A 25427-nucleotide genomic window follows, 5' to 3' on the forward strand; every position below is an offset into this window, starting at 1 on the left:
TCGCCGAGGTCGCCGAGCTTCTCTGTCACCATCGAGGTGCTGTACAGGTGTTGCCATCGGGGATGCGTTTTTTTGGGCTGATCCCTCGCTCTGCCCGGGACTGCGATCTTCAGCGCTGACTATAACCTTGAAGAAGGAGGCGGCCTCGAGTTCGCGTGTGCTAGCCGTATGTTTCACCATGTCGTCTGCAACGTTTCACCTCATCAGCCGTACATAGGTCGGCGCCAGGGTAACATTGCTTTTGATCCCACACACCCATCTTAAACGACTGTTGAATCCAAGTGTTTGAGCGAGCTGCAACTATGCCCCTCTTTCGCTCGCAGTCGCAAGGTTCTACCCAATCATCGCGCTCGAGGCGCTATCGCGAATCAACACATCTCATCCCGACACCTGGAGTTGATATAGCTCGGCCGGACAGACATGTACGTGTAGCTCTAGCATACCTTCTGGGCAAACTGCTTAACGATTGCTCTTTGTCTTCAGCAAGCTTGGCCGTTCTCCACATGGAAGGTGCTCGCCTTGGCTGTCTCCATGATCATGTTGGGGATAACCATCGAGGTAGCCCAGGCGATCTCTGTGCGAAATAATGGTAAGTTCTACTGGCTTGCTGAAAGTGATATGCTTTTGACAATGAAATCTCTGTAGGCTTCACCGTCCCTCAAAAGAACGTGTTTGGAGGAGTCGCGTCGCCGTCGTTCTTGACGGTAAGTCGTAGCAGGAGGAAGTGAAATAACCTCAGCCTCATGTGTGTTAGGCATTCTTCCCAACGCTTCTCGTATATCCTCTCAGCTACTTCTGGATTTCCGCAGATCGTGTTCTTCGATGGTACCAGGTGCGATAGACACGTTTTCTCGTCGAGTTACGTCCACTCAGACCAGCCCCAGCCGTATATCATCCTGTCGCAAGGAGGCGCGCGTGCAGAAGACAGTCTTCTGGTGGATTATGTCATGTCGAAGTGCGTCCTAGTTTTTTTTTACTCGGTTACTCAAGGGCTTAACAAAATGTGGTAGTGTTGTCGTCTCTCTATTTAGGACCCTCAGACGCAAAGAGTGGTTGATCCACATCTCCATGATCACCGCTCTTGCGACAAGTCTCTATCAACCATTGGCCGGCGCGGTGCTTTCAATTCGCCAAATACCTATGACACATCGTAAGTAAAGTGCAGGTACCAAGTCGCTTTAAACAGCCTAACAGGTTCTCAGCGCAAAACGTGACAATCACAACTACTCTCGGGTTGGCCCCAGATACTACTCTGAACACCCTGGACCCATTCCTCGCTGCAGCAGGCGTACGTCCTTCTGAAATCCTCTCGCTATTTTTCGTATCCCTCATGTCTCACAGTTCACAGAAGCAGCAGCTTTCCAGAGTCTTCCCGATCCGCCTTTCGTCCAGAATGGCTGGTCGATCGCACAGTTTAACGTGCGTTAGTTACTTGCCTCACTCACACCTTGCTCATTCTGCCTCTTCGCAGGCTCCCTCCGCTGGAGGTCTTGACGTATCCTTGACGCTGCCTACAACAGGAATTAACAGCACTGCGAATTGCACCGTTCCGCCGTCCATAACCTTGAACACCAGTAATGCGAGCGATTTCACTATCACTGCGACCGACAAGGATGGTTGTACATCCGTCGCATCCTTTGACCCTTCAAGCGCAGACCAACAATACGGCACGTCGCAGGCATATCCGGGTACCTGCGGGCTTGACCCGACCCTCGACGTCTCATTCTCACCCCTCGTGTTCTGGTTCTTCCACACTGCCAACAATGGGACCCCGCAAGCTCAAGCTGTCATGTGTCGCCCCAGCATCCAGCTGTACAATGTGGATGTGTCGGTGTACCTGACGAACAATAGCCTGACAGACGCGACAGTTCTCAATAACTTCACGTCTCCGAATAATATCACTGGAGCCCCACTGAATGGCAAAATATATAATGCGTCCGTGCCTCTTCTTTTTCTAACGATTATCTGTGACTAAGTATTATTGCAGGGTGCTTTTTAATCAGAGCGGCATGGACGACTTCGTCAAGGCGCGAGCGGTGGCCATCCAATCGCTAATCCCAGGCGCTATCTTCCGCCTCGCATCCCAGGATCCAGCCTTCCTGCAGCAGTCCTTCGATAGCCCGGATAACTTCTTGTCGCTGACAAACAGCATATATGTATGTGTCGTCCGACGCCGCGCCAATCAACACTCACAATTTTTTTTAGACGCAGCATCTCGCGGTCAGCGGAAAGTCGGTGTACTTCGTGGCGGAGAACGGGAACGCCATGGCGCAAGAGACGTCGTTGGTCGAGCGTCTCGTAATCGAGTAAGTTCACCCCGTGTTTCGGACCCTTCCGCCGTCTTGACGCCTCTCCACAGCGCGCTGGCAGCGCACGGGCTCGCGGGGCTGCTGATGCTCATCGGCCTCACCGGCATCGCCGTCCACCTGCTGCACCGCCACATGCGGCGGGGGCTCTACCTGAGCGCCGCGCCGGGCACCATCGCCTCCGTCGTCGCGCTCACGTCGCACTCGGGCTTCGGCGACCTGCTGTACCCGTACGACGACCCGCGGGCGATCCGCGCCAAGCTCGCGAACCTCCGTTTCAGCCTCGACCGCCGCACCGGCGCGATCGTCGCGGACGAGTACGGCTACAACGGTTCTGCGGAGGAGATGCGGCGGCGCGTGGGAGAGCAACACGCGGGCGGCGCCGAGAAGATGGAGATGCGGCGCATGCCGGAGCCCACAGCGGGTCTCGTTCAGCACCAGCCGCAGGCCGAACCGGACATGGAGGAGGCATATATGCCTGAGCTGCCCTATGAGCAGGAGCCTCTAGTCTCGCCACGACCCACACGCTAGTAAAGGACTTTATAGACTGCGATACATGTTGTACGAGTGAGTAGATGGTGTTTGTATCTATTGCTGTCGCGATAAGGACATGCGGACCTTGACGTATACTGGTACAGTTTTTATATATGTAACTTCTGTTCAGTCAATAGACTTCGTCGAAAGATTGTAAATTCTATACTTGCTACGCTACAAACATGCTTCTGGTTACTATACAATTGGAATAGAGTCAATGAGCTCTAGAGATATGGTGTTTGGGGGTATCACAAAGCGTTATTTACTGCAGGGATCCGATGCGCTTCCAGTATCCAACCCAGTTCATCGCATCCTTTCCACTGAACTGGGGCATCACGCGCAGAGACGGTGCGGCCTTCTGGGCCTCGGTGACATCCATCTGCGGGAGGCCCATCGCCTCGGGGGAGCGTCCAGCGAAGGTCTGGGCCTCCTTGAAGAAGTCGAAGAGCTTCAGCGCCGGGTTGTGGCGCATCATCTCGACCTCGGACTCGGCGCTCAGACCGCGACCGCTCTTCTCGAGGCGCGCCATCCACTCGTCATAGGACACCTGCTCAAGGCCGAACGCGTCCGCGAGCGGCACAGTCACCGCGCGCCACTCAACGGGCCGCGGGTGCGCGAGGTGTAGCGTCGATGCGGATGCAGTCATCATCTCGATGAGGGCTGTCGCCGAGGAATCGACCGGTATCCATGAGATAGTCTGAAGAGCGGACCGTCAGCTCAGAGCACAACTTTAAATGAAGGAGAGTACGCACCTTGTCGAGAATGGGAATGCAGCCGAGGTACACGCTCGACTTGACCAGCGACGGGAACCACTCCTGCGTGTTCCATGCTCCAGAGAGCGAGCCGGTCATCTGGCCGACGCGGACAGAGACCGTAGGGAGCCCCCGCTCGCGTGCGGCAGTGCTCAGGATCGCCTCGGACACCCACTTCGACTCGCTGTAGCCGGAGCCAGCAGCAACGCGCGCCTCGAGCGTCCTCTCGAGCACCGGCTTGGACACGTCAATGTCGCGGAAGACGCCAATGGAGCTCACGAAGACGATTTGCGGCGGCACCGGGTAAGGAGATGAGAGCGCCAGATCAATAAGGTTGCGCACACCACGTACGCTGGGCTCGAAGGAGCGAAGCGAGAGGTTGAAGTTCACCGGCCATGCTGGGATCGGCGTCAGCCTTGGTTCGCATAAGGATACCGAGAAGACACGTACCATTGTGGATGACGCGCGTGACCGACGTGCGGAGTTCCTCGTACAGCTCGTCCGGCAGGCCAAGTTTGTCGTCCTCGACGGTTGTTTCGACAAGCGTCAGCTTTTCGGAAGACAGGATATCGAGATCGTATCCGCGCTCCTCAAGGCTTGCCTTCTGGCGCGTTGCGAGTGGCTTGCTGCTCTTGCGGTTGAGCGCATATACGCGCCGCACCGATGCATTCTGTATGAGCTGCGAGAGGAGGCTCGCGCCAAGGCCGCCTGTGGTACCGGTAACGAGGACGACTTCCGCAGTCGGCGCAGGTGCGGAGGGAATGTGCGTCGGGAGGTCGTGCGTGTACTTCCCGACGATACTGTTCATGAATGCTACAGCGCGCTCCTGTTCCGAACCGGCTTCGCCGTCCGCGTTCGCGAGGCTGGCGACGAACGTCGCGAGTGCGTCGACGGTCGGGTTCTGGTACACAAAGTTGCCCGGGACCCGCCGCGTGTCGACTTTGGTCGTGTCACGTAGAGCGTGGAGCAGCGAATTCCTGATCCATGTTGCCTCGAGGCTGTCGCAGCCGTGCTGGAAGATGTCGTCGTTGTCACCGACGCCGTGCTCGAGCACCCGGGTTACTACTGCACGGACGAACTCCTTAGCCGGCTCGTACGCCCACGACGAAGGCGGGACGAGGTCGTCCTCGGACGCTTCGTCCGCCGCAGCGTAGAGCGCCTCGATCTCCTCGGCGTACTCATTGACGATGGCAGCACGGCGGGCCGTGTTCTTCGCGGTGTACGTAAACGGCTTTTGTGGTGAGGCGACCATGATCATCTAGAACACCTGGTGAGCGTCATTTTGGACCCTGGCCGTGCACTGAGCTTACCTCTTTGAACAAGCGCGAGTGCTGAGGAGCATAATCGTTCATCCTCTCCACTGTCGGCCTGCGATGCCTGTTCAGCACCTCGTCAGAGGCATCGAAATTGAACACTCACCAGATCACATTCCGGAACTCGTTGAGCTTCTCTTTGTCCACAGGGTCGAAAATGAACTCGGGTGCTGGCTCGATGACGACACCCGTGTTGAACTTTCCCCTGCCAAACATGACAGCGCATTTGATATGCGAGTCCTGGTTGAGAATTGCCTCTGCACTCTCTGTAAGTTCTTGCATGCGGGGAATTATCGCAACAAGATGACGCACCAAGCGGACCAGGGTTCGTCTTCTCGCCGGTGCTATGCATAATCTGGTCGTCTGTACGGCCGAAAACCTTGTAGAAGCCGGGCTTCGTGGGGTGTGGCGCGAGGACATCATTCGTGTCATACCCAGGCACACCATCGACGACGATGTTGAGGACCGAGGGCACCTGAAGGGCGCTTGGCTGGAAGGTTGTCAGTATCCGAGAAGTGAATTATCGCATTGAAATGCGTACCATGAGGACCAGCTGTACGTTACCATCATCGTGCGGGAGCCAGCGCGCTTTCAGCTCCTCAGGCATGTCAAAGTATTCCCAGTCCTTGTCGACGGTTTCTGAGCGCATGTCAGGACATGGGCGTCTTCAAGTTCTAACGGAAGACTCACTTGGAAGGATTTTGTTCATGACACCGTACTCTGATGTACCGTACATAGTAAAGACTGGAATGCCGGCTGCGATAAGTTGGTCGCCGACTTCCTTGGCAAGAGGGCCTCCGCCGTATTGCTATATAAGATTTAGCCTCCTACATTATCTCAACGGAAGAGATGTGAACTCACGATGCCCTTCGTCTTCTTGAGGATCTCGATAGACGCAGGAACCTTTGCCCATTCCTAACAGAACATTTAGCTCTTTGTCTCCATATCAGTACGTAGAACACACCTCGACGAAGCTCGGCACACAAATGATAAGGTCGCTCTTTGTGGTGGCCACGGCACTGAGCATGGTATCGGGGGCGGGGACGCGTGCTGGCGACTGCGGCTTGAAAGTAGTCATGATGCTTCCGACACATGGCTAGGCGGAAATGAGCGATGGAGAAGAATAAAGGCGCGACGCGGCGTGCTTACCTGGAAGCCGACCTGCAGGATACCCATGGCGTGGAAGATAGCCAATGTGTGGCAGGCAAAGCGAACTCCCGTGAGATCTTGTTCGCCGTGGTCTGTATAGGCAGAAGACCGATGAGGCTAGCGTCTGACTATGTTTGGAAGGTGACGTACATGGCAAACGACCGCTCATGATTTGGCGATAATGTGTCCAGGCAATCGGCTTGGGGAACGCGGTTGATCCTGCCACAAAGAGTCAATGAGGAGCCCGCAGATATGAGCAGACTTCACGAACCTGAGGAGTGCATCATAATCGTCAGGTCGTCGAAGTCCGCGTGCACAGGTGGCAAAAACTCGACCGGAGCGTTGTTGTACAAATCCTCGAAGACCAGCATCTGTGCCTTGTGTGGCAGAGCCGTGTTCGACTCGCGCATGATCCCGAGCGCAGTCGCCGCCAGCTCCTGAAGCGCGGGCTCAGGGCCGACAAGGAGGTACTCCGAGCCAGTCTTTGTGAGCAGGTGCGCCACGGCAGCGGGCGAGTTCCTTGGCGAGACTGGGAAGGCGACGAAGCCCGCCCGCTGGACGCCGATCAGCATTGTGACGTAGGTAATTGTGTCTGAAGCCAAGGCGTCAGTACGACTGCTCAGCTTGGAATCTATATACCGCGCAAGACGTACCTGGGGATGCAACGATAGAAACAATTGGCTTTCGCTCAGTCAAAGCAGGACGTGACTCGGCAAAGGTTTTGACGAAGCGTCCACCCCTGTGCATAGCCCGGTTTGCCTCTGGCCATCGGATCGTCGTGACATGGCCGTCGTCATCCGAGTACTCGAAGGCAGGGTGTTCAGAAGAATGCTCTGCGTGCCAGTCCCACATCTCAGCGATAGTGAGCGAGCCATCAAGAGGTGGTGGTGTGAAAGTAGCTGTGGACAGCGCTTGTGTTTTAGGCGCGGACTCGATAGGGAGGAACTTGAGGGTGTTGGGGTTGATTGTCTTAGCGTCCATTAGTAGGGTGGGTTTTACTTGTAAGAGTTGTAGGCAGTGGATGTGAGGTTGTGAGGCTGTTTGGTGCTCTGGTCATCTCGAGGATGCGAGGATATATACCCTTCAGAGGTTTGTGCACCGGCCGAACGGAGAGCAGCTCGAAGAGAATGTCAGATCGTGCGCTGGGTGGGACCGTCATGTGTAACGTGGTTCGTGCTCGCTAATGCTCGCGGTAGAAGGCAGTGAGGAGGAATGATACGTCACGCTTCGCGAAGGCTTGCTCGGACTCACGGCGGGTTCCTTGGTGAGGAATGAGAGCAGAGTTTCTCCGGACGTGGGAAGTAGGCGACCTCGTGGTCAGATCGTTCTCAGCCATCGCGACCGCCAATCAGGATGTGTAGTCATCCGGGTCCGTGTTCCTTTCTCCCGGAATGTGTTTTTGGCAACCTGTCCAGTGTGGAACGATTATAATCGATAAGCCGCTGTGCCCGTTGCGTCAAAATCGCAAGTAATTGCCTCTCATCTCCCTTCTGGGCTCATGCTGTGTGGGTGAGGTGGCAAGGTGGCTTCTTGCCATTGCCTGCTGTGTATTGAACACCGTCTACGTTTGGAGATAGCCATGTCGGATATTATAGGCATAACCGTACCATTTGCGAGGAGCGTCTAGAAGCGTTTTCAGCCAGGGGAGCATGAGGGAGGGGATGCGAACGCAGCATCGGAGGCGGCTGCTTCGTAACGGCCTGACAGAGCAGGCTGAGCTTCGAACCGCCAAGGCCGCGCAAACTGAGGGTGTGGGATAAAGTGAGTATCCCCGGGCCAAGATTGGCTCTTGTTCAGCTTCTTTCGTCGGCTATTAGGAGATCAAGCGCCCATAAAACCGCGGCGGCCGCCACAAAGTTACTCGAGGCGAGATGTCACTACACGCCGCTCGCCTTTCAAAAATACTCTGTGCAAAATGGGATGAGCTGCAGGTACCGTAACAGCGAAGGGCTTGCCACGGGTACACGCTCGTCCGCAGAGGTGCTGCATACACCTACCAAGCGCTTGTGAGCGTTACGGAAGCGTCGAAGCACGTTTCGAGCAGGTGCTTCGCCGCTCTCAGGTTCTCGGTGAACAAGATGTAGAGCGAAAAGCCTCCGCCAGTCTCCAGAAAACGAAGAGAATGTCGGGGCGCGGCGCACAGCGTTCCAGAGGCCATGAAGGTCCTGACGTCGCCGCTAGCCTGGGATCACCGGCGCACGGGCTTCGTCCTAGAAGATCGGCTGCCGAGTGTTCCGCGTCCGCGCTCTTTCGCCAGTTCACAGCGCACGATCTTCGCTCGACAATAATACCACCGATTCCCCGACGCACAGCTATGACTCGGCTAGGCGGGACCCCCGCGCGGACTCAAGGCCACGCTGTTCACACTCAAATGAGCGTACAGCCCAAGCGAAACAGGCTGCATATCTAGCGCACCTAAGCGAGGCTGTTAACCTTGCTCGCGTCTCCGCGCGGCGACGAGCCTGGTCAGAGTTAATATCAGGCTTCGCAGTGTGCTGTCAGAGCGAACAAGGAGAGATGGCTCCAATTTTCCCTGCGCGAGTTCGTTGTAAAATGCATGAAATGACAGAACAGTGTTCATTAGAGCTGTCTGCTTTCATTTTGCCGAACGGCGTTCGTCAAGTATGCGGGAACTGAGTAAGAGGCGAGAGACGCGTCAGCGACTAGATGCAATGACCACCGCCATCAAGCGCATCACGGAACTCTCCGGAAGTCAACCTCGGACTTGGTCGGCTGCGACCCCAAGGCGAGCAAAAGACTGGAGTACGTGAACTTTGAAGATTTAAAGAATTGCATAGGATCGCCGGGACTCCCACAGTGAAGATTTAACGTACAACGGTGATCGCGGATATATACCAGTCTTGTAGAGCCGAGATGATTCATACAATAAAAGATGGAAAGCATGTGCGGGGTATACAGTCTAGTGTGTGCTTATCTTCCGGTTCGTGGCTCGTGACGTATGAAGATCTATGTGCGTGAAGAATGATGTTCGTGAAAATTTGGAAGTCTAGCGGTCAGTGTCTGGCCGCGAGTGCGGATAGCAGGATGTCGTAGTCCACTTTCGCAGCTAGACGCAGGCAGACGCGCGTGAGTATCTTCAGAACGCAAGCATAGACGCAGAAAAGGGAAGCACGCACCTTTCAAGATCAGCTTCACCAGAGTCTTGGCCATCTCAGCGTGCTCCGTCTCCATGCGGCGCAGACTCTCGATGCTGAGCTTCCACACAACCGCCGGGCGCTCGACGACGCACGTCGCGTTGCGCGTGCTCTCGGAGAGCGCGCTGAGCTCGCCCGCGAGCGTGCCGGCGACCATGCTCTCCTCGGTGTCGGGTGTGTGTGCCGCGAGATGGTATACCGCGCGGAGCACGCCGCTTTCGATGAGGTACAACCCGTCGGACGCGTCGTCCTGCGTCCAGAGCACGAAACCCTCCGGCAGCGTCATCCGCTCGAGGTACGCCCCCAGCGGCGCGAACAGTGCCTGGCTCACCTCGTCATACGACGAGAACGCCTTCACGAGCGTGACGTACAGCTCCGGGTTATCGGACAGTGGTAGCTCTGGCGAATGATCCCGGGCGATCGTCCGCCAGCCAGCCTCGAGCAGACGTGACCGCCGCGGAGTGCTGACAATGTCATCACCAAAGACGATATCGTCCTGCCGTCCAGGGAGAGCTGAGGGGAGATATTCGTCATCATGGGATAATCTAGCATCAAAGAAGTCACGCACCGATGCTGCGAGTCTCCACCTTCTGCGACTGGAACCACACCCGCAAGTAGGCATTCTCCGTCCCTATAGTCCAAAGATCAGTCGTATCGTGACACGTCGGGCTCGCATGGAAAGACGAACATTCCAGGGCGTCATTGAACGCCGAAAAGAGCTCCACACCTTCCATCTCCAACAGGTCCACGCTCCGCAGCGCACGGCCGATCGGCGTCTCGGCGTTGAACCCGCAGAAGACGAGGATAACCTGCTTCGCGGACAGGAGGCGCTGTACACGCACGAAGGCCTCGGCCGCGGACATATCGACGCCGGCGACGAGTGAGAGGTCGAGGATGAGGAAGCGCACAGGGTTATCGTGCCACTCGGGGCCGTCGACGAGCGTGCGCATCTGCCCCTCGACGCGGGTAATCGTTCCAAAGAAGAGGAAACCTTGCAGGCGCATGACCGTCGTCTGCTTCGAGGCCTCGCGGACGAAAGCGCGATGGCTCCCCGGGCGCCGGACGGTTGACATGACTGTCTCGCCGGTGTGTAAAGCCCTAATGCTCTGCCGCCTGGAGCTTTGTATGACGAAAAAGAAGCCTATATTCATAGCGTCAGACGGCTTCAATAGAAGATGCGGACGCGGGCACTCACAGCTGACGACGATCCCGAAGAGCACTCCGATAACAAAGTCCCAGATCGTCATGCAAATCATAATGCTCGCGATCGTGATGTACTCCGTCCTGCAGAACGCGGCTGATCAGTACTGTTGGACCCTCTTGTGGAGGCGCGGAGACGTACCGGTTGACACGATGCCTCGTATCCCAGAGCGCTTCCTTGACCAGGTCGATACCCAGGACGAAGATCAGCGCACCTACGACCATGACAGCTGCACTGTCTATTAGAATAGAGATTCCCCGGAGACGAGAAGATACACACGGATGTAAGAGATGAAGGCGGTGCCCGCGAATAACAGTACAACGGTCAAGCCCGCAAGCATGAAGCCGGCGACGCGGCTGTCGCCTCCGACGCGATAAAATCTGGGACGATCAAGGTTAAAACTAGAACGACACCATCATGTTCGGGAGAGCGCATACAGCAGCGTGTTAACATAAACAAGATAGTTTGGGCTGTAAATTCGAATGAGAATCTTCGTCGTATACCAGAGTTCAGGCAGGTACGTACACGGTGCCGAAAACACCAGCAAGTAGATTAGAGTACCCATGTCCGACCAGCTCCTTGTCAGTGTCCACGTCGTGGTTTATGGAGACAGCTGGAAAGCGAGCGTCAGCCTGAGAAGAAGCGCCGGAGCGCGAAATCAGTCATAGCGGCTTACCGAGGGCGGGCACGTTCAGAGGCGGATGCAGGATGTTAAAGAATAGCCTAGGTGAGAATTAATAAAGAGTTTTACAGACTGCAATAGATTAATATCACGTACAAGGCGAACTGTGTCGGCAGAGTGGACCATAAGACACCCCACCGTGTCGCACGAAAGTCTGTTAGGTCTGGTCAACACCCCCGTCGACACCGAATGAATACGAAACATGTACCAAAGAACGTATAGAATTGCCACCATGGGTCGTCGGCGGTCTCCATATCGAACACCCAGCCAGTTTCGCGTAGCTTGCCCAGGTTGAGGCGTGCGGCCGCAACAACGATATAAAAGATGATAGGAATAGCGATAAAATCTACACAGGCCTCGTCAGCGATGTGTCGAGCGAGACAGCAAAGGCCGCTCACAGAGCGGAAAGATTAGCTGATGGTGAAACTTGTGTGTGATGAGGCGGAGCACGACAGCGAGAGCGAGAGCGGGGACCCATAGAGTGAGGTTGTGCAGATTGAGGACAAGGAATTTGAGAGTAGACAGCGAGAGCGTGAATTCATCGTCGTCCATGCGCGTGCTGACCACTAAGCTATAGGGCCTCGTCAGCATCCCACGACCGAACCACTATGAAAAGCATATACCCAGTAATAATCAAAAATACACCAACACCCCCGATACATCTGTATTGCAGAAATCATTTCGACGAAGATCAGTGCAGAGGCAAGGCAGACAGACGTACCCAACAAGAATGTGTCGCGGAAAGAATCCGATAAGTGAGCCCAAACGGAGAGCACCCAACAGGAAGAAAGTCAATCCTGATTGCTATTGTCAGCGGCGCATATACAAGCCCAAAAAGTGGTTGCACCTGTTAGAAGAGAAGAGAGGGCGAATGAGACGATCGTCGTGGCAATGATCTCGCGTTTGTTTTCGTATCCGATCTGATTCGCGATGTCATTCGCCAATATGTGAAAGAAGGGCTGGGTAGGAAGGAAGCCGGAGCTATGTCATGCGGGGCTTCCAAGTGAAAGAGAAGAATCAGACATACCACGACCTCGATCATCATGCTTCCATTGGCTCCTGCGAACCCACTGCCACCTACGGAGTACACGAGCTGCGAAATGATTGCCCTTAAGGGATTTTAGCGAGGGAACGGCAATAGCGCGAAGGGTGCGCACGAGACGAAAAACATGGATACACCGACACCTCCTAGCCCAGTGAACACCCCAGTAGCAGGAAAGATGATCATACCATCTAGTCACGATCGATGAGAAAAGGCATATATTGATGAAATTTTGTAACTTACACGAGATACCATCGAGAATGTTCAAAAGCGTGCCCAACATCACGGCGGGTAAGGACTTCACCGCGAGCGCCGGTAAGTTTACCAGCTTGTCTGGCCCCGGTAGCCACCCCACGAGTGTTCCACGAGTCGTGCGCTTCCCAACAGCCTCAGGCTGTGGATGTCCATTGGTCTCTGGGCCCGCTGGAGTGTGTCCGTTGGTATATGATGTGCGCGCAGCCTCGATGTCTCCAAGTAAATGCGACTGTTCCGAATACCGTCTTGACGGAACTTCGGTGAGACTCTGTATGCTGGGGTCTGATTGGGCCACATCTGGTAACTGAAGCATATGTATGCCAGGACGGGGATGTGCCAAGGTAGGTGTGGGTAGCGAGTCTTCAGACGGAACATCTGTAGGTAGTCCTTCCTCCGACGTCTGTCGTGCCAGCAAAAGCGACAGTCCCGAAGGTTGGAATAGGCCAGAAGATCCGCGAGGCGGTGGCGCAGCGGTGCCAGCAGAGGAGAGTGTCTCTGTCGAGGAGGACATAATGTCCGTGGCGCTGTCCGTAGTGATGTCTGACCTGAGCGATGCCGATATTGAAAGGGCATGTTCCGGAGGGACCTGGAGCGACCTCGTCGGAAAGATGAACGACTCGGATGAGTTCGCGGACAGCGGGGACTTCAGGGGCAAGCTGGACAGCTGCATCGTGCTGTCTCGGATGGCTTCTTGGGCATGGGGGGCGAACTGCTTTGGCAACTTCGAATGAGAGGACATGAAGCTTCTGGGCTGCAGCAACCTGGATGCATGACGGTGGCAGTCAATAGGGGCGATGAAAGCTTGCAAGTACGGCGGCAACTCACCCTGCGCGACTTAGGGGGGAGTCATGCTCGTGTGTGAGGTTAGCCCCTGGTTCGTGAGGTGACACTGTTTCTGCGTCGCCATTGCTTGCTCTCGCGTTTACGATCTTGATGCTCCTCGGTGGGGTATCTGAACGACCAGCCTGCGCCTCTGATACTGGAGATGAACCAGCCATGGCAGCAGAGCGTGGACTGGGCGCGGTCTGCGACACCAGAGCGAGGGATATGGTTGGGCCGTTGAGTTCGATGTGTCGATTATCGCTGGAGGGCGAACAGCTCCAGTCAGTCGCTATCGCCGTGGTGCAAATTCAAGGAAATAAGGACATCGGCCAAGGGGTGTCGCTTGTGTAGCCTGAGGACAGGTATGAGACATAGAAACAGAGCATTTTTCTGCTCGCCCTTTGAGCTCCTCGGGGACCTCGATCCAGACCAAGCTTGGCTACGCGGAAATTGCCGGACACACTCCAATCAGGAACTGATGGGAGATTTTGCCGATGCTTCCGCTTTGAGCTGCATACCTGGATAAGGTAACCATCGTGGTCACAACTCAACTCGGTGGCACCTCTCGCAACTCTGTTGCGTGAAGCAGCGACCTGGTAGATTTTGGCTAACTGCTAGATTGAAAATGGTGCCATGTACCTTGAGATTGAATATTAAGAGCCAGCTATACACAAGGAGTTAGCTATAGCTTACCCCAAGGTTAGTCATGCGAGTGCCAGCGGCCGCTATACCGGATGCTTCGCAAAGGTCACGAGCTGCACCAATACACTGCAAGCCTTCTCGATTCCCGGAAGAGATCAAATACAAGAAGGTCCCGTGAACGGCAAGGTAGCTAGAAAATAAGATAAGTGCTGCCGCTGGCTCAAGGAGATGGTGGTACGCCGGAGTATATCTCGTCGCAAGCATTCAGCAAACATTCCAACCTTTCAAGGCCTTGGGAGATACAAGCCAGTGGCGCTGCAGACGCCTCTGCAAGCCGAAATTATACATTCAATACGTAAGCTTGCGTGTGCGTCACTGCGGCTGTCAATGATCTTGCATGGTCCGTCCGTCCGTCATTTCCTAGCACCACCTGGCCGGAGACACATGACTGTCTACCTAATGAGCCACTAAAATGCTCCGCTATGTGAGAATGCGGCCTTATACAATCTGACGCTATAGTGAGATACGGCCCGCGGACGATCGCTGCAATAACGGGAGAGTCTTTCATGTGTACCCGGCGTCTTACTCGACAACTTGCCTTATATGTCCGCACCACAATTAGGCTTTTAGCATTTGGACCCTAGAGAAGAGTCATCACCACCCATTTGATTTGCACGTGGACGACAAGCTCTTCTAGTTACATCGCAGGCAGCTTGTATTGCCAGACCACCTGTCCGGATGATCCCGCTCGAAAATGGATCCGTCACACGCCCTGCACTGGATTCTCTTGCATTGGACGCTATCGCGCCAGAGTTGCACAATCTCACGCTCATGCTCCTCCAGCGCAGGCGACCGGTACTCTTGACGGCGAATGTCTCGCCGTTTAGGTCGTATGCGGTAAAAAGCTGCACCCCACCTGGACATTCGAATGCCTTAACGTTGCATGAACAGCTCGGACATGAATTCCGTCAACAATTTCAGACACACTATCAGTATCGAGTTATATCCTGTTCCAGTACATCTTCCTGGATAATGTGAGAGAGATCAGACACGTGTTGTATCAGATTGTACGAGAGACGCACATCTCGCCAGTAAGTATAAACAGATTTATGTACTCTGAATTTTATCTTGTTCGCAAAAGATCGGTTGAGATATTGGAACGAGAGAATCTACAGGCATTTTTAAACGAGAGAATGGCGTACTCCTGCGCTCTGTGGGATTCAGAAGAGGGGAGGGAGGGTTAGCAATGAAAGCCTGGATCGTTTAACAGGCCGCATAGCACTACTGAAGAAAGATATCGAACAGATCGAGATGAAGGAGAGAATCGAGCACTGCAAAAACAGCCAGCACCCCTCTGATATCATCTCGCCAAGGATAGGCTCAGTTGGACGTCTAGCGACAATTTTTGGGCACGCCGAAGTCCTCGGTGCGGAAGAGATTTTTGCCCCACCACGGCACTGAGAACTGAACATGGGCATCAGGGCCAAGCCCACGCGACGCAAAACCACGCCAAATCTCGCAGTAGTTCTCGCCGCCGGTGAGATGCCAGTCGGCCTGTATGATGGCGTCGCGCGCGTTGAGGAACGAAGGACGGCAGGGCTGGAGCTTCATGCCGCTGATGACGAGCTGCACCGCGAGCGTATTGCCATGCTTCGGGATGAGCTTGCCGGCGGTCGATTCGCGGTAGAAGTCGCCGAGCGGGATTTTACCGTTCTCGAGTGGCTTGGGCGGGAAGAGCGTGTCCGAGACGCCGTGCTTCCTGATCAGATGATGCTCGACCACCCAAAGCATCTGCGCCCAGACCTCACCAATCGCGTGCGCTTCCCAATAGAGGGGGTTATCAAGGGTCTTATAGGTTGTTGGATTTACACTCTTGTCCTGCAAAATCGTCAGACGTAAACTAACTTTACAACCAGATCCGAGCTTACCAAGCTGTAGGGATGTTTCCGGAGACCCCCAGCTTTGCTGGAGGCCCACGCAGCCATAGGATAGTCGCGAGATTCACGAACGCCGTTCTCCGCAGCCTTAGCGTCGGCGACGAGGTCCTTCACGCTGCGAACGGTGGTGGCCAAGAAGTCACCCCAACCTTCTCCCATACCACTGCCCTCGCCCCCGTTCCCGCTGAGGCAGTCGGAGTTCGATGGTCCACCGGTGAGACGAGTGGAAAGGCCGTGCGCAAGCTCGTGGATAATGATGCCAGCCTCCATAACACCATCCCTGTACGGGTTAGCAAAATTCCAGAGGAATATCTGGCAGCGACCATTCCGGCCATCTATTCATGCGACATGAGCGAAGGTACAGTGGATTGCCAGGATGAACGTACCAGGAGGGGAGAAAAACTGGGCGCTGTTAAACCAACTGCCTTCCTGGGCATCGGTAATAAGTACGTCGTTCTCCTTGCCACCGCGACCAAAGTTGTATTGCTGGAAGTTTCCGGAAACTTCATCGAAGCCGTAGCGATAGAAGAGGTCATGAATCAAGTTTGCCGTGTAGAACAGTTGTGTGACGGTCGCATTGATGTGTTTATAAGCCTCCTTCAACGTTTCGGGGGGACTAGTGGCCCGAGGAGCGTACGGGAAGTCGAAGACTAAACGTTCACTTTCCTCGCCGTCTGCACCCCTCGAGACACCAATAGTACCCTTGGGCCTGTGTTGCGTTACCCATTCCCAAATGCTTGCCCAGTTTTCGTGAGCGATAACATTGTTACCCCAGGTCGTGGAAGTGTTCTTGAAGAGTGGGGTCCCCCTGCTTGGAGCTGTAGGATCGCTTGATGACTCGACAACATGCCAGCCAACAGGGCTGGCGAGAACATCGAAGTTCTCATACTGGAACGTGCGGTCGCCCTCGGTAGGATCGTTGAGTCCCCACTCATGTACGAGATACTTCGCCGGCGCGCGAGTGGTCAGGACCTCAGTGGAGGCTTCCTTCGGAAGAGGCGCAAACCAGCCAAGGAGGTCGGTCAGTGAACCAGAGGAGCCGTCTGCGGCCCAATCGACGACGGAGATGATCCGATGCGGCTGGCTGTAGGTGACTGCCGCTGCGTACCAGTTGTGAGCCATCGGGACCTCGAACCTCCAGACGAGCTCAAGGCCCATGCCGCTACCATCTACCCTGGAAACTTGTATCCAGACCAGACGCCCGCGCACCTTGTCGGTTGCATCGGGGACACCGTCGACCTCAAAGGCTAGGCCTGCAGGCGCGTCATTGTTGTACAGGTGATGAGCCATAGTCAAGGTCATGCTGTCGATATATGTGCGAGGGGACGAGTGAATGGCCAAGGCAAGCCCGGAAGAAGGGGTAGCGTGAAGTACGAATACAAGGAGAGCGGACAGCGGGTTCTCCTCCTCGGACTGGGGAGTGATGGCGGAAGAAGAGACATAAAGAAGGCGGTCGCAGTTCGAGCTGAACAGCTGCGGAACTTGGCTGAGTGTCTCGGTCGCAAGTGAATCGAGCCGCCGACGCTCGGTAGGATCGCCAGCAGCAAGGGCCCACAACTCCCGCCATTCAGGTCGAGTGGGATATAAGGACTGGATATCTTGACGAAATTGCGACCATCTGGAACTATATTCTGCGCCTAGGGTGGCGCAGAGCTTGCTATGAACGTGCTCGAAATCTGACTGCGTAGAGGAGAACGCTGGCGACGGAAGACCATTCGTGTAAATCTATCGGAGCAAATATCAGCTGCAGCCCGTGGACCGTGACAACAAACCATAGCAGACTTCTGCAGTCTACGCGGGATCTATCGCTTTTGACAAGTGATCACGTGATCGTGCGCGACTTCGGGAACGAAAATAGTCGTTTGTTTTACAATGACGGGAACACTCACCGAGCTACCATAAGAAAGCACACGACCGTCTTGGATATTGATATTCAGGTTCACATCTCCGTCCGCAACCTCGATTCCGAACACGGTTTGGCGGAGATACACATGCGCGATATCGGTATTTTTGTCGACATACGAGTCCGGGCGAACGTAGAATGTCACGGCGGCGCCAACCTCATCCTTCAGTGGTGAACTCTCCGGGATGAGGGTCTTCACGAAGTCCTTGGCGATCTCGAAGGGATGTGGCTTCTCCGAAGACTTGGACCACGTCGACGGTTGGAAGGTCTCCGGAACGTCCGTTCGGAAGACAGCATGTGGATACTCAGGGCCGAAGCCCATAGTCTTGCGATAGCGGCCAACGTCGGCACTGCCACGACTCGCCGGTGGCGGCGATGCTGAGGCTGCAAGCGTGCCAGTGAGGCCGGCGGCGCATATGGAGGCGAGGAGTAAACGTTGCATCGCAATGCGAGCCCTCGAGTGGAGGAGGGGATTGTGGAGGAGAAAGAGAACAAGAATCGCGGTTATAGGTGTCAGGGTGAGCGAACATTCGCGAGCCTGAGGCTAGACACAAGCACGAGAGCGTGGAGCGAACATTCACGATGCCAACTACAGCTCAGGTACGCCGGTGACAACTCACTGCCGACATGGACAAGACCAAAAATGTTTAGTCCCATGTGCATGAGCTCTAAGATGGCGTGCGTCGGGAATTACTGGGTCCGAGACGTGCGTCCGTGAGTGATTACTGTGAACAGACTGTCTTGGAAGACACTGAGTCACCGGTGCCACCTCCCGTGCATTGTTGAGTCCCGCTCCGCTATTACAAGGTAAACGCCTCGCGCCATACCTTCCCAACATTAATGCTGTCAGAATATTGACATCACTCTCCTACGGGGCATTCGTGTTACAAAGAGATCAAGGTTAGCTTACATGACTCGGATGCAACACGTTGTTCTCATTCTCACCTTCTCAGAACACCACTCGCACTCGTGTTATCCTCAGTAAGATGACCACGGACCCTACATGGGCGCAGGCAGTACACAAGCTAAGATATCCTTTATGCCGACGTCCTGCTTATCATCTGCAGGTGTGGGGACCCTACCAGCAACGTTCTTGCAGCTGGTGACTCACCTCCGGAGTTCTAGGGTGCCGTTAGTTCCTTCCACGAATATGGACAGGTTATTCAGCTTCTGGCACGAAGCGTACCTCGGCGAACACATCCGGCTCCGTCACCGCCCGTACAAACACTGTGGAGGGCTGGAGATCATAAATTATGAAGATACGCGAAATCTAGTGGGTGGGTGTGGGTCCTGACGCGCTACTGGGCCGGTATATTATACAGGATGCTCATGATGAGATCAGTTCGTCTGCGTATCGAGAACGATAGGTATGGCATCAGAACAAGAGTCTCCGAATTCAGCGCTTGTTGAAACAGTACCCCAGCTTCATCTTAGAGCTTAGCGGCGATACTGCCGATCATTTGGCGGGCAGAAGTCCCTTTCATGCCAGCGCACTGCAACGTAGAGAACCAGCTGTCCTTTTTGACGGTCGCGTCCCAGAAGATGCGCTGGACCAACGCTGCCGGGGATCCTGGTGGCCGAGCTGCTGAACGATCCACCGCTATCACGGTATGCGGGTATGTACGCACCTTTCACAGGTCCAGACGGACCAAAGCCAAAGAGGCTATGTAAAATCCAGGCTTCAGGGATGAGCGATGTGATCGCGTAGAAGAGCAGCGTCCAGAACAGGACAGGGTGCCGTTCAACCAAGTCTCCTGTAGCATTGTTGGCGACGGTCCTTGTAATGGTCCAAGAAGACAGCACACACCCGTGGTAACGACGAACTTTTCCACGCAGAAGAAGAACTTGTCCACAGAGGCGCGAAGAACATCAGTCTGGTCGTCTGACATCCCGAGGTTGCGAGCCAGGCTAAGCAACGATTTCTCTATCTTCTGCAATGCTCTTCTTGTCACTTCCTGTCGCTGGAAATGGCTGGGAGCTTCATTGGGGGGAGGGAAGGCTTGTTCCAGTTCCTTGAGAACGGCGTGTAAGGCGGTAACAACCTTGTTCGAGATACTCTCCATAGTCAGCCCTTTCTCCATGAGATGCGCGAAGTGATCTTGGATAGCATTTGCACTATGGAGAAGTTCCCGGATAATCGCTGTAAGCGATTCAATGCCGTCTTCGTCAATGGGCAGTTTCTGTACGGCGTTTCTGGGATCTTTCTCCACTTGTTTCACGATTTCGGTCGGGCATGAGGTAATCTTTTGCGACATACCTGAGGCTTTGTGGGATAGCAACTTCAAAGGCTCCTTCCAAAACCTAGTATAAATGCATATTCAATGTCAATGTTGTCTCTACGGTGGTTGGACAAACTGACGACGTCTCTTCCGCGCTCACTGAATTTGATGCAGCCGCGCGTTGCGGCATGAAGACGCACAGCCAAAGCACCCTGACGGCAAGCGTCCTCAGCGTCGCACTAATCAGCTCCATCTCGTCGTCGTCTGGTGACTAGATGTGGTCGAGGAAAAGATCATTCGACGCCCTCAGGAGGTTCATCGTCCTTTGGTGACAAATATGGCTTGACAGCTGCCACGAAGAATGCCGCATACGGCGTCCTAAAATGCTAAATTACAATAATGACGAGTTGTACAGAGACGATGGCACGTGCGACAAAAGAGCAGCCATTGGTGGGTCGTCGACCCTCGTTAACACAATACCCCAGACCCAAATCCTAACCCAGCACCAATACCTCCAATGATCTTGCGAGGAACAGTCCCTTTCATGCCGGCTCGCTGCAATGCAGAGAACCAGCTGTTCTTCTTGACGGCTGCACCCCAGAAGGTGCGCTGGGCCCATGCTGCCGAAGATCCTGGTGGTCGAACCACTAAGCGATCTGTTGCCATTATGATACGTGAATGTATGCGCACCTTTCACGGGCCCAAACGGACCAAAGCCGAAGAGGCTGAGCAGCGGGCGCAGAATCCAGGACTCAGGGATGAGCATCGCGGTAGCAGAAAATAGCAGCGTATCAAGCAGGATGGGGTGCTGTTCAGCGAGGTCTCCTGTGACACCGTTAGCGACAGCTCCTATAGTACCTAGGTGACAGGACGCACCTGTGACGACGACAAGCTTCTCTATGCAGGGGACGAGTTTGTCAAAGGAGACACGAAGAGCCTCAACCTTGTCATCCGACATCCCGTGCTTCCGAGCCAAGTCGAGCAGCGCACGCTCAGTCTTCTGCAGTGCGCTCCTCACCATGTTCTGTCGCTCGGCATGGCTCGGGGCTTGATCGGGGGGAGGGAAAGCTTCTTTCAGTTCCTTGAGAACGCCCTGCAAAGCAGCAGCAATCTCGTCTGATATGCCTTCGAGAGTCATTCCTTTCTCTGTGAGATGCGCGAAGTCTCCTTTGATGGCGTTCGCGCCGTAGAGGAGCTCCTGAAAAATTGCCCTAAACGATTCGACGTTGTCTTGGATAGGCCACTTTCCAACAGCGTCCTTGAGATCTTCCTCCGCTTGATTTAAGAGCCCGCTGCCGTACGAAGCAATCTTCTCCCAGGAGGGCAAAGGTAGCGAGTTGGCGGTTGTGTCTTCGACCTTGTGGTATACGTCTTGCATTCCTATAAGCCCGATCTCATTGCACACGCAGGAGAGAGCTACATACCCGAAGCTTTATGGGAAAGCCAGTCCCAAGGCTTTTCCCAAAACCTAGTGCAAGCCGATACTCAACAACGCCGCTAACAGTGATCAAGTCGACTTACGGCCTGGAAAACGCCTCCGCGGAGTCTTTCGCGATAACCGAAGTGGAAGCAGCAAGATGCTGGGGAACGAAAACGCATAGCAGAAGTATGCAGACGGCGAGCATCCTCAGAATCGCTCTGATCGCCCACATCTTTATTCGAGGCTGGGTGGGAGATGGGGAAGAGATTTTAGTGCCCCGGGGACTCGTCACCCTTTATACGCGTACGTTGACAGCTGCCAAGAGAATTGATGTATACCCGTACTTGGCCTTCTGATACCTATATCAGGTTTAGGCGCCCGTAAACAGGCCATACCTTGTATTCTTGCCGTGTTTGAAGTCTTGAATTACGATGACATGCACCGCAGAAAACGAGGAGATTCGTTATGAGGTGAATACAAGGCTAAAGCACCGCTTGTATTCGAGGTCCTCGCGGATAGCAGGCTCGAGGCATCTTGGTCGTGGACAAGGCTCTTCTTAGAGGTCTGTTGAATCTTCGTCGACCTTGCTCACGTCCCGCAGAGGCCCATATGGTGTTGAGAACAATCGAAAAGTCGTCATTGATCAGAAGGCTAAAAGCCAAGAGAGATAGCAGACGTGTCTGAGGTAGGAAGTTAATCAGCCAACTGCGTCGTAAGAGCAGAATTGTCTCGACGTACACCCACGTATTATTGACCTGAAATTGATTGGGTGCTACGGTAGCAGCGAGACTGGGAGAAGTAGGCCACACACCCTGTCAGACAGGTATCAGGCAACGCGCTCGATCGGGAGTGACGTCGGAGGTGGCTAACTAGGATCCAAGCAATGATTGCTCGCCAATCTAGGCTGTGCCAGTACCGCTTAAATTGCAATGTTATTTGGAGTCATGCATCGATAACATAGCGACACACAAGTAGTCGCTGAACTTATTTGGTATGTAGAGGTGCGTAAGCTTCAAGCGGCGCCCTCAAAGGAAACGACAATCAGCCTAGCAGTGAGAGTAGTGGAAGGTCAGGTGGGGGTTGATAGAAGGCCACGCTTACCACCATGATTCCTGTCGGTGACCAAGGAATGTCCCATGGCTCGAAATTGCGGCGGGAGTGTATTCGCAGCCTGTCAAGCTGTCGGACTTTCGTGATTTGTCCGCTAAACATTCAGGGCGTATATACAATGTTCTCCACAAATCGATGCATATTTCAATGATGGCGATGACGAATGAGCTTCTACAGATGCTCAGATGCCCACAATGCGTTAGCACAGGGCCTTGTTGCAACGACCACCACCGTGGTAAGAGGGCAGTCAAGTTCATGTCTCCTACTACAAACAACAACTTGAGATTAGCGTCTACTATAACCAAACTGAATAACTAGATTTCTCACTGTCACAGACAGCTGTAAGGAAAGAAAGGCTGAGGAAGTGACTCGGAAGAACACAGCGGCGCAGGCGCCAGGTCCGCCGTGCCTCTGGGTCGCAAAAAGGTCATAAATGCCAAATAAGCTCGTTACTCTCCTTTCTTGTCATCGAAAGTTTTATTCCACGCACCAAAGACGACTCGAGGCTCATCAGGATAGAGACAGCGGGCACACGATGTTGACACAATGCTCAAGATATTCATACCGAGCAGACGGACTGGCGAATACCTGGCTCCAGAGCTGGTCCCCCGACTTCTTGACATAACTCGAGAAGTCTGCTATCGTGTCGGTCACTCGCCGTAGCGAGATCACCTAATGATGGTCTACTCACCATAATCTAACCCAGCTGTTCTCCACGTAGCTTGTCGATGCAGTACGCCGTCTCTGGGTCGCTAAAAAGCGGGCCGCTGTTGCCCCCTTCGCAATTGCCCATACGAATTTGCTGATGGCAGCCATCATCACCACGAAGGACGACAGCAGCGCGAGCAAGCAGTACCTGTGCGTATGTGCGTCAATCGTACTAGAATGTCGAGCTGACGGCTTACCTTGTAACTTACACGCGTTACTTACATTTACTTACTGGAACTCACAAAATAGACGCCCATTTAAGAAACAAGAACTTACACCCTTTACTTACAGCCTTAAACCATTACTTACCAACACTACAAAACTTGTTACGCGAGGCGAGTAGATGTTGGTGGACGCGTTGTCCACCGTTCGCCCGCATACCCGTACTCAGATCGATATTCTCACTTTCCCCAGGCTCCTTTGTGTCTGCCCCCTCGCTTCAGAAGATGTCGCGCGCTATAGGAGCCCGGTTACCGCCTGAAACACAGTTATTCGTCCCAGATCACCTCTTTAGACCCTGATGATTCTTACTATTTTTCCCAAGATAAACGTCGCCGATTTAAACACGGGCTCACTGCGCCTAGCCTCGTGTGCAAGTACTGGGCGGAATAAATCAGACTTATCCCCTTCCGAGTACCCGAATTGCGCAGTGCCGAAGATGTACGGTTATTGAAGAACATCGTCTACAGCCCCCGGTTTAGGGACTCGTCTCTGTCTAAGGCCATCGAACAGATACATATCCATCAAGAAGCTACGGAGGCGAAGCCCTGGTTTCACCATGTTCATGGACTTTCAACCTGACTTCGGGAGACAGAATTCAAGTGTACTGCCGTGAGCCGCACGAGCGATCGTCCATCAATGGTCGGCCGTTGGATCCCATTTGATTCGATACCGAGCGTCACCCCATCCTATGTCCGACTTTCTACCCTCACCCTAAAAGGGCTAGTGTTCGCGAGCACGACCGAGCTCACACGGCTCGTCGATAATCTCCCCGCTCTCAATGACTGCGTCTGCAACCAACTCGCCTTCCTTGACCTGTCGCCGGTTGTCCAGCCACGCAGATCTCGACGACGCGCTTCATTGACCTCTCCCGGTGCAAGGTGTTGTGATGTAATAATATGGCTGTTTCCACCCCAGCAGTGCTAGCTGCTGACATTCTTACGGCTGCTCGCCGCATGGGTCTTAACGACCGCACATGGGATGCAGCCCTTCAGGCGCTGCTTGCGTTAGTGCCAAACGCACCTGGAAGCGTGGTCGTGTATCTTGGGTGATCAGAACGGTAGCACGTTTGGTACGTCTCTTAACTTGTGCAAATAATGCAAAGCTCACTATCTATTCCTCATCAGACAAGGCGACGATCAAATACTGCTCATTTGATCAATGTGACTCTCTGGGCGATCATGTCTGTGCTGATGTTAAGGTTTGGCGACTAAGTGTGGGCGCGGGACTCCCGCTCACAGCTGTCGAGAGCATCACGCTGCAGCTCTCATTCGCGGATATCAAAGCTGTGAACACCCTTACTTGGAACGCTTTGCGAGCCGTCGTTGATTCCCCGCACATGCACTTCCTTCGTATCAATCACTTCCTACCGCACGGCGCCGCCTTCAAGGTCACGAAGAGGATCCTGTGCTCTGTGTTGCGCCGCACGCAGCTGACCTGGGCTCTTGACTCAGGTAAACTGCAGTTCTGGAGCTTTTATTCTGATTCCGTCACAAGCGCAGACATCTTATCCGTACCGACGGCGCACACCATCAGCGGCACCACAACCACCCTCGACATCACCGAACAAGCCGAGTGGTTGCTGAGCCTAGCAAACCCTTACTCAGTTGGCACTACAAGAGAGAAATATTTACGACAGCTCATAGTCGTTCGGGCGGGCAGCTCAGGAACTGCGCCACCCGCCGTAGATGGCACTCAGCACACGGCGGTGGAGCAGGCCCAGGAGGTCGATATGCAGGGGGAGTAGACGGCAGAGATGAAGACGACCTGGAAACCGAGCGCTAGCAAGGCGTACTATCGGACGGGCGAACATGTTTTGGGACAGGCTGAGTCGTGCGAAAGAGTGCCCCTTGCAGGAAGCTGACACTTGCTCGGACATTGCGTATGGTCCCCAGTTTCGACTCTTCAAGTTTCTAGTTTCTCGAAGGGCAGCCATGCATTCCTTGCAATTTTTTTTTAAAATCTCACCTTACCATCTATTACCTCATTGCTCGCCTCCCTGTGTTCTTCGACTGTTTTACAGAAGCAAAGTAATAAATAGAACGAGACAATAGATCC

The 25427-nt window shown here is 54.2% G+C and overlaps 7 protein-coding genes across 7 annotated transcripts; 2 read left to right on the forward strand and 5 right to left on the reverse strand.

Annotated features, from left to right (window-relative positions):
- Window positions 1-302: 302 nt before the first annotated feature.
- On the forward strand, window positions 303-2837 carry PHACADRAFT_200015 (uncharacterized protein; the record flags this gene model as incomplete). The annotated part of the gene is made up of 12 exons (XM_007400280.1): window positions 303-422; window positions 484-589; window positions 646-704; window positions 755-832; window positions 885-949; window positions 1011-1150; window positions 1203-1288; window positions 1342-1419; window positions 1472-1935; window positions 1988-2156; window positions 2206-2306; window positions 2360-2837. 12 exons carry the CDS (start codon window positions 303-305, stop codon window positions 2835-2837), a joined length of 1944 nt encoding a protein of 647 aa, XP_007400342.1.
- Window positions 2838-2986: 149 nt separating this feature from the next.
- Window positions 2987-6902, reverse strand: PHACADRAFT_263199 (uncharacterized protein). Its single transcript, XM_007400281.1, has 14 exons — window positions 6708-6902; window positions 6326-6646; window positions 6205-6273; window positions 6055-6146; window positions 5870-6001; window positions 5767-5820; window positions 5596-5713; window positions 5447-5544; window positions 5218-5395; window positions 5012-5162; window positions 4903-4960; window positions 4043-4850; window positions 3593-3990; window positions 2987-3537 (listed from the first exon to the last, which is right to left on the reverse strand). Exons 2-14 carry the CDS (start codon window positions 6624-6626, stop codon window positions 3103-3105), a joined length of 2892 nt encoding a protein of 963 aa, XP_007400343.1. The 5' UTR covers window positions 6627-6646; window positions 6708-6902; the 3' UTR covers window positions 2987-3102.
- A 1986-nt stretch (window positions 6903-8888) lies between these two features.
- Window positions 8889-13367, reverse strand: PHACADRAFT_263202 (uncharacterized protein). The gene is made up of 20 exons (XM_007400282.1): window positions 13215-13367; window positions 12378-13150; window positions 12250-12325; window positions 12120-12201; window positions 11940-12051; window positions 11814-11889; window positions 11716-11754; window positions 11491-11663; window positions 11301-11438; window positions 11189-11246; window positions 11087-11133; window positions 10936-11023; window positions 10848-10880; window positions 10690-10790; window positions 10552-10639; window positions 10405-10493; window positions 9898-10350; window positions 9778-9840; window positions 9192-9722; window positions 8889-9121 (listed from the first exon to the last, which is right to left on the reverse strand). Exons 2-20 carry the CDS (start codon window positions 12415-12417, stop codon window positions 9069-9071), a joined length of 2340 nt encoding a protein of 779 aa, XP_007400344.1. The 5' UTR covers window positions 12418-13150; window positions 13215-13367; the 3' UTR covers window positions 8889-9068.
- Window positions 13368-15090: 1723 nt separating this feature from the next.
- Window positions 15091-17017, reverse strand: PHACADRAFT_263204 (uncharacterized protein). The gene is made up of 3 exons (XM_007400283.1): window positions 16177-17017; window positions 15782-16125; window positions 15091-15731 (listed from the first exon to the last, which is right to left on the reverse strand). The coding sequence occupies exons 1-3, from the start codon at window positions 16910-16912 to the stop codon at window positions 15246-15248; spliced, it is 1566 nt and encodes a 521-aa protein (XP_007400345.1). The 5' UTR covers window positions 16913-17017; the 3' UTR covers window positions 15091-15245.
- A 1913-nt stretch (window positions 17018-18930) lies between these two features.
- PHACADRAFT_263205 (uncharacterized protein) lies at window positions 18931-19667 on the reverse strand. The gene is made up of 3 exons (XM_007400284.1): window positions 19501-19667; window positions 19322-19447; window positions 18931-19263 (listed from the first exon to the last, which is right to left on the reverse strand). The coding sequence occupies exons 1-3, from the start codon at window positions 19580-19582 to the stop codon at window positions 19124-19126; spliced, it is 348 nt and encodes a 115-aa protein (XP_007400346.1). The 5' UTR covers window positions 19583-19667; the 3' UTR covers window positions 18931-19123.
- Window positions 19668-20284: 617 nt separating this feature from the next.
- PHACADRAFT_263206 (uncharacterized protein) lies at window positions 20285-20894 on the reverse strand. The gene is made up of 3 exons (XM_007400285.1): window positions 20789-20894; window positions 20603-20737; window positions 20285-20544 (listed from the first exon to the last, which is right to left on the reverse strand). Exons 1-3 carry the CDS (start codon window positions 20868-20870, stop codon window positions 20381-20383), a joined length of 381 nt encoding a protein of 126 aa, XP_007400347.1. The 5' UTR covers window positions 20871-20894; the 3' UTR covers window positions 20285-20380.
- Window positions 20895-23511: 2617 nt separating this feature from the next.
- Window positions 23512-25421, forward strand: PHACADRAFT_263208 (uncharacterized protein). The gene has a single exon (XM_007400286.1). It carries the CDS (start codon window positions 24346-24348, stop codon window positions 25114-25116), a length of 771 nt encoding a protein of 256 aa, XP_007400348.1. The 5' UTR covers window positions 23512-24345; the 3' UTR covers window positions 25117-25421.
- The last annotated feature ends 6 nt before the right edge of the window (window positions 25422-25427 follow it).

This window comes from Phanerochaete carnosa, assembly GCF_000300595.1.
Source record: "Phanerochaete carnosa HHB-10118-sp unplaced genomic scaffold PHACAscaffold_10, whole genome shotgun sequence".
NCBI classification, from domain to species: Eukaryota; Fungi; Basidiomycota; class Agaricomycetes; order Polyporales; family Phanerochaetaceae; genus Phanerochaete; species Phanerochaete carnosa.